The 6,174-nt window shown below is 38.1% G+C and overlaps 1 protein-coding gene across 1 annotated transcript; it reads right to left on the bottom strand.

Annotated features, from left to right (window-relative positions):
• Window positions 1-2,819: 2,819 nt before the first annotated feature.
• LOC107793097 (uncharacterized) lies at window positions 2,820-5,804 on the bottom strand. Its single transcript, XM_016615383.2, has 2 exons — window positions 4,378-5,804; window positions 2,820-3,953 (listed from the first exon to the last, which is right to left on the bottom strand). The coding sequence occupies exons 1-2, from the start codon at window positions 5,610-5,612 to the stop codon at window positions 3,101-3,103; spliced, it is 2,088 nt and encodes a 695-aa protein (XP_016470869.1). The 5' UTR covers window positions 5,613-5,804; the 3' UTR covers window positions 2,820-3,100.
• Window positions 5,805-6,174: the final 370 nt, after the last annotated feature.

The raw sequence follows: 6,174 nt of genomic DNA, 5'->3' as shown, positions 1-6,174 counted from the left end.
AAAGTATAATGATATGAAGAATGGCGGCTAAAATTCCCGCTTTAATGAGATCCACTTCCCAAATATTCAATTGATGAATAAATGGCAAGTGGGGGGACTATCTGTATTGGGAAAAATCAAGTTAACATTTGGAATTAATTATGTGTTGACACGACAAAACACGTGGATCAATAAAAGAATGACAGCTGGCAAAGAATCTTCAAAGAGACACGAGCCTTAATAGATACGGCCAAAGATTCAAGAAAACAGGAAGGAACGGTTACTCGGACCTCTTGGTAATTTGAAGAGACATCGGAGGAATGAACCTAGATAGCAAAAAGCACAGATACGTATTATCCGTAAATGAGCATCAATGATGGAAAACGTTATAGAATCCTCACGAAACAATTACGATTGCCAATTATAACGTTAAATTAATGCCATTAATTTCTCATAATGGTTCTGTTATGAGAGGAAAGAAACGTATAACTTAGAAATAGCTATAAAAGGAGAGAAGTAAACATTTGTAAAGACACAAAATATTATTGGAATACACTACTTTGCTTTCTTTTACTTACTCAGATATCGTTTAAGTCAATTCTTTTTATTTGTTCCATATTTGATTATCAGTAACCCGAGTTTTTCCAAAATTAAGCTTTGACCGAAATTCCTATTTTCTGGTTGTATTACCGTATATATGCAATGTGAATTCGAATTAGTCAAGTCTGTAAATTTGGAATATGAAAATAATATCGTCCAATGAGCTTGATTATAAAATTATGGAAATTTGAGGAAACAATTAGGTAACGTGGGTATTTGCCAATCGCCACATGGAAATTTCTTAACAATGGCGTGCGACAGTGCAGTTTAACAAAAAATCTGAATCTTTGATTAAAACTAGAAATAAAAAGAAATTCGGGTTACTGATAATCTGGAGACGAAAATAATAGAAGATTTCTGAGAATAATAAAGTAATAAGTAGTTTTGTATTTCAGTGTAATCTCAATAATATTTCGTGTCCTTACAGATGTTGAGTCCTTCTCCTTTTATAGTTGATTCTAGGAGAAGATGTAATGCCTTTGTCTTAATGAGACAATTATAAGCAATAAATGACATTTAAAAGAAACGTTATACAATCTTTTCTATTTAATTCAGATTCTCTAATGTATTTGATATTTAATGCTGTATTTAGACTCTTTTACGTCATCAGATTCGTATCTTCAACTTCTTCCGATCTTTGATCTTTAAATGACTCGAATAGGTACGAGACTCGTACCTATTTTAGTAACGGTCCACATCTATGTTGCTTTCTTTTTCCCATATCTGTTGTCGCCCGTGCCTCTTGGCTATTTATTGCGTTTTGACCTTTTGACCAGTCCACGTGTCATGACACGTCATCTTCAATATTCAGACTCAGTTTTTTCCCAATACAAGTGCAGCTGACTTATTTTCTAATGGTTTCAGGGTTCGTTCCATCTCATACAAACTAATTACTGTGATTTTTTTGAAACCATTTCCTGTCTATTTTCTGGCCCTGGCAAATGAATTTGCAAATGCTCTTCGTGTGTGTCCATTGGCAGTGGCAAATCTAGAGGACAATATAGGTATTCATGGGAATCAGTAGCTTTTGCCAGACTCTCTCTATATATATAATAAGAAATCTCATAAATATCTACAAACATTTGACTTTGAATTCAGTTATCATTGCATATTAACTTAATGTCGATGTAGTCTAATGACCTATAAACTTCAATTCCTGAACCGCTGGCTATACATTCACTATATCAACATCTTCAACATTTGATGCGTAAGTCAACTCGTCCTTCGTTTTGACCGTATGTGGATTTCAAGTAGAAAACTACGTGCTAGGAAAGCAGTATGCAACATGAAAACAGTCAGCAATTAGTAGATATTAGAATTATTATTCCATTTAAGAAATGGAGATCTTTTTAATTATGTTCATATGAGTTTCATTTCTGACAATTTCTAATCTTGTTTAAGTGACAATCAGAGGGTTTTCCCCTTTTTAAGGGAAGGAGTCACAGACCATGTTACAAAGGAATAACAACTATAGTATAAGATAACTAAGCCAGCTGCATTTGCTCAGACACGAGTAATTTTTACAAGCTAATCCCTTCTCCCTCCTATTTTTCAATTTCAATATCTAGCAGGCATCAGTAAGCAGCCCACATATTATACAATTCTCAACTTGATTGCCCAATTAGAAGTCAAAATCCTCCTACTAATTGAGCATTCACAGAACATGTGCTGTTGACTTACCTGATAGTGTTGGTGCGGCAGTAATGTTAGATTTGGCACATTTGATGCATGAAGCCAGAAATGAATCATGAAACAATGATTAGTTTTTAGGAAACGGCAATAGGAAATTCAGCTTGTTATAGCCTTTCCAGCTTTTCTTATCTTTGCCATGTTAAGGATTTGTTATTTCGTGCTTCAACCTATTGAGATCAGCATATTCCTTTTTCCTTAAGTCTTGTTAATAATACTGCACATTATTTATGAATCGAACTGCCTATAGCAATTCTTGTTGGTCTTGTATTATATCTCTAGAAGAGTTGAATTTTAACTTGATTGAACTAGAGTTCTTTCTGCCCTCCCTACTGGACTATAGCGCGCTTCTTGATTTTCGTAGCCAACAAATCCACAATGCTGAATAATAAGGCACTATCAGACCACGGAAATAGTCTTCAAATTATTGAGCTTAACAACATGACAGATATCAAGCATGAGTTATCTGAGGAGACCATTTCTTCTCTTTTTTTACATAGGCCAGAGAAGCATAAATGGAAGGAATATTGTCGACCAAAGAATTAGTCTAAAAGGTTGTTTATTATTCAATACCAGTTATTAAGAAAATATATAACCAAAAAGAGAGCAATAAATACATAGGAAGCAATTAAAACACTGTTCTTAGTTCCACCTTAGGAGTTAGGACACCACAAGTAAGTATCTATCTTGTTAACCCCATCAAAGCAGCAGCATGTTGCAGGATGAAGAATAACACAATACCGGCCTTATTCTCTGCATAATATACTCCTTCCTTTAAAGAAAAATACAGATGACATCAAATCTTTGAGCGGCCAAGTTCTATTTATAGAGGCTATGAAGTTCTGTTCTGAGCTGTGGTATTCTCTGCAGCTAGCTGTGCTGAAGCCTGTGATAATAAAACTGCAGTGGTAGGGTTCATAGTTTGGTACTGAGAAGGATGTGATGGAGCTGTGTTTTGAGTATAGTACACCTGTTCATGCACAGGATGAGAATACTCATAGCCGAAATTAGCAGCGCCATTAGAAACAGCAGTCATTTGCTGTGGTGGAGGAGGAACCTGGGAAAGACCGTAATACTGTTGATGATATTGACTTTGAGGAATTTGTACTACTGTTTGAGTCGCTGGGGTAGCTGTTCTATATACATTGACAGGCATTTCAGGGTTAGAGGACTGGACAGTTCTTGTTGGATAAATAGGCGGGAGAGCTTCTTTAAAGGCTGCTGAGGATGAAACCATTGTTTGATTTGGTGGTGTTAGCTGCTGGCTTGAAGCTGCAGCATTAGCATCAACTATATTAGATTGCACTGTCATATTATACGGCTGAGTCTGAGGTACTGGCATGTAGTACATGGGATATTGCTGGTCCATTTGTTGGTGAATTGGTTGCTGAGTTTGGGGTGCATACATTTGATAGCAAGGCTGGACTGCCACTGGACCTGTTGCAGTATGTTGGATGTAATGTCCGCTGGTAGGAATGAACTGCGGCTGCTGCTGCTGCTGTGGAACTTGTATAACTACAGAATCTTGAACTTGCTGCATCTGAATTTGAGAGTTCTGGTCCAGAACATTATTTTTGGGGTCAGTTACTGCATAAGGCACTCTGGTTTCACGACTTGCTGCTGGAGGTGCGTCTTGGTAAATCGCGTGTTTTGAGAAGGACGTAGCTGATGCAATGCTGCTATCACTGAAAAAGATCCAAAACTGTCTTAGTTGACGAAAGTAAAACCTTTTCCATGGTTTTTAATCCCAATTACACTAAAACATACCAAAAGTAAAGAGCAACAAACATATTTCAAGTCTTTTTGTCTCTTTGTGGTTTATTACTAGTTCTGTTTGTTGTTTAGATCTAACTTTCGAAGTGACTAGGTGGACGAACTTCAAGCTTATGTACTATAAGCTAGCTATTTCATTTACCTGCCAAGATTCTGAATAAGAACATATATCCTACAATAAATTTTGAGTTTAAAAGATTGAATAGTTGTCTGGTGCATTAAGGAGTTACTGATGTTTCACTTCTGAAAAGACAAAAAAGGTTATCATAGTGATCTTTTCTTAGATAATCTGCTAGTGCTACTTGATCTTTGAACATTCTGATGCGACAATCATACCTTGCTACAGAATCAGGTGATTGCAAGTTGTAACCCCCTGCAGCATGTTTTGAATCAGGTGATGGCAAGCTATAACCATCTCCAACTTTCCTCTGAATCGGCTGTAACGGCAATGGAGGTTTTCGGCGCCCAGTAGGCGCGCTATGATCTGATCTTTCATCATCAGAGATAACCCGGCCTTGATGTTCCCCTGTAGCCGGTGCAGTGTTCACCAAAGTAGCCGATGACATAACAGCTGCACCGCCGATTACAGTAGGAAGAGGTGGTGTTGCCGCTGCTGCAGCCAAATGAAGGTAACCATCATCCACCTTTTGTGCATTTGAAGCTACATTCATCTGTGAGAACTGTTCATCTATCCCAAGCATCTGATCGTTGAATGTTGCATTCGCGTAACCTGCATCTTCAGCTCTAACTCTAATTGGAGGCAAATTTGGCATAGATGGGGATGAAACACTGGACTCAAATGATGAGGTTGTTTCAACCATTGGTGAGTCAGGCATAGTGGATTGCACTTCTTGGATTGCATTCTTTGCCATTTGCCTATTATTAGCCGCCAATGACTCATTCTGAGCCTCCAGGTTTATACCAGAATCACTTTTGGGAATGGTTTCAAGTTCCAGGAAATTATCTCCCGCAGCTGAATCAGAAAGCCCTCTAGAAAGCAAGCTAGCATTATTAAGAGCATCAACAAACCACGTCTCGGATTTAGAATCAGCAAGGAGGCAACCCATAGAAGCTGCTGTCTCAGGTTTGGCAAGAAAAAGGAACAAACGAAGACGAGAAGGTTTCAAAGGCGAAGCAGACATTGCACGATCGTACTCTTCAATCATGTTATCTAAGTCCTCATTAGTTGTGACAGATACAAGGGAATCAAGTTCTTCATTCGGGAGCTGATACTTGAGGGAAAATCCGCGGCCATTGAGGAGAGTGTGGGAAAGGCGAATTTGAAGATCGGAGAGGGAGGATTGACGGTCAACTACCACAATGCGGGTGTCACCACCGACATAACAGAGGGACTTATCGTGGGGACGGGGAATAATATGACCCCCGTAGCTGCATATGAGGCGGAGTTTGGCACCAGGGACTTGTGCCAGAGACTCCTGATCCCACGTATCATTTTGGCGTGAGCTCGGGGAGGAGCTGGCAGAATCTGGATAGTTTTGTTGGGCAATTTGAGTGATGGCATTAGTTGTAGGAATGGCATTGATTTGGGATGGAAGTGGTGGAGGATCCATTGATTTCAAATGAAAATGGCCTAATGAGAGCTCAACTGCTCAAGTCTTATTTTGGGAGAATAATGAATAACACTACTAGTTTTTAAAATATTTGTAGGCCAGTAGTATTATATTTCATCAAAGGTTACAGCTAGCATATGATCAGAAGGGTGAAACAGAGTTCAAAAATTTACTGGCAACAGCTATCTGATCAAGTAGTAGATGGAGGGGATTCATTTATCTATGGAGCTTTATTTGGTTGTGCATGGTAAGTAGCCGGGGCGGAGCTACAAATCTAGATGCAGGTTCGGCCGAACCCAGTATCTTTTGCTCAAACAATATATTTATGCTAAGAAATTTCTCAGATATGTACAAATATCACATTTAGAACCCAATTATTAGTACTTAAACTCGTCATTCTAGAATCCATAACTCATAAAGTTAAATCTCTGGTAAGTAGTACAGTAATATAATATTTGACACTCTTGTTCTAAGCAAGCGAACACTTCTTTTACAACAATCTTTCCAACTACTTTTTACTATAACAAGTTGTAATTTATAATATTACATCTAAGGTAGTTCG

The sequence above is a fragment of the Nicotiana tabacum genome, chromosome 6 (genome assembly GCF_000715075.1).
Source record: "Nicotiana tabacum cultivar K326 chromosome 6, ASM71507v2, whole genome shotgun sequence".
Lineage (NCBI taxonomy): Eukaryota > Viridiplantae > Streptophyta > Magnoliopsida > Solanales > Solanaceae > Nicotiana > Nicotiana tabacum.
The sequence above is the reverse complement of the archived record's forward strand: the minus strand, read 5'-3'. Positions and strand labels throughout refer to the sequence as shown.

Bases quoted from the DNA above. Each gene is read 5' to 3' on its own strand.
- LOC107793097 (XM_016615383.2), bottom strand. From the start codon at position 5,612: ATGGATCCTCCACCACTTCCATCCCAAATCAATGCCATTCCTACAACT. The intron at 3,954-4,377 runs GTATGATTGTCG...GATCTTTTTCAG, and splicing joins TCACCTGATTCTGTAGCAAG to TGATAGCAGCATTGCATCAG.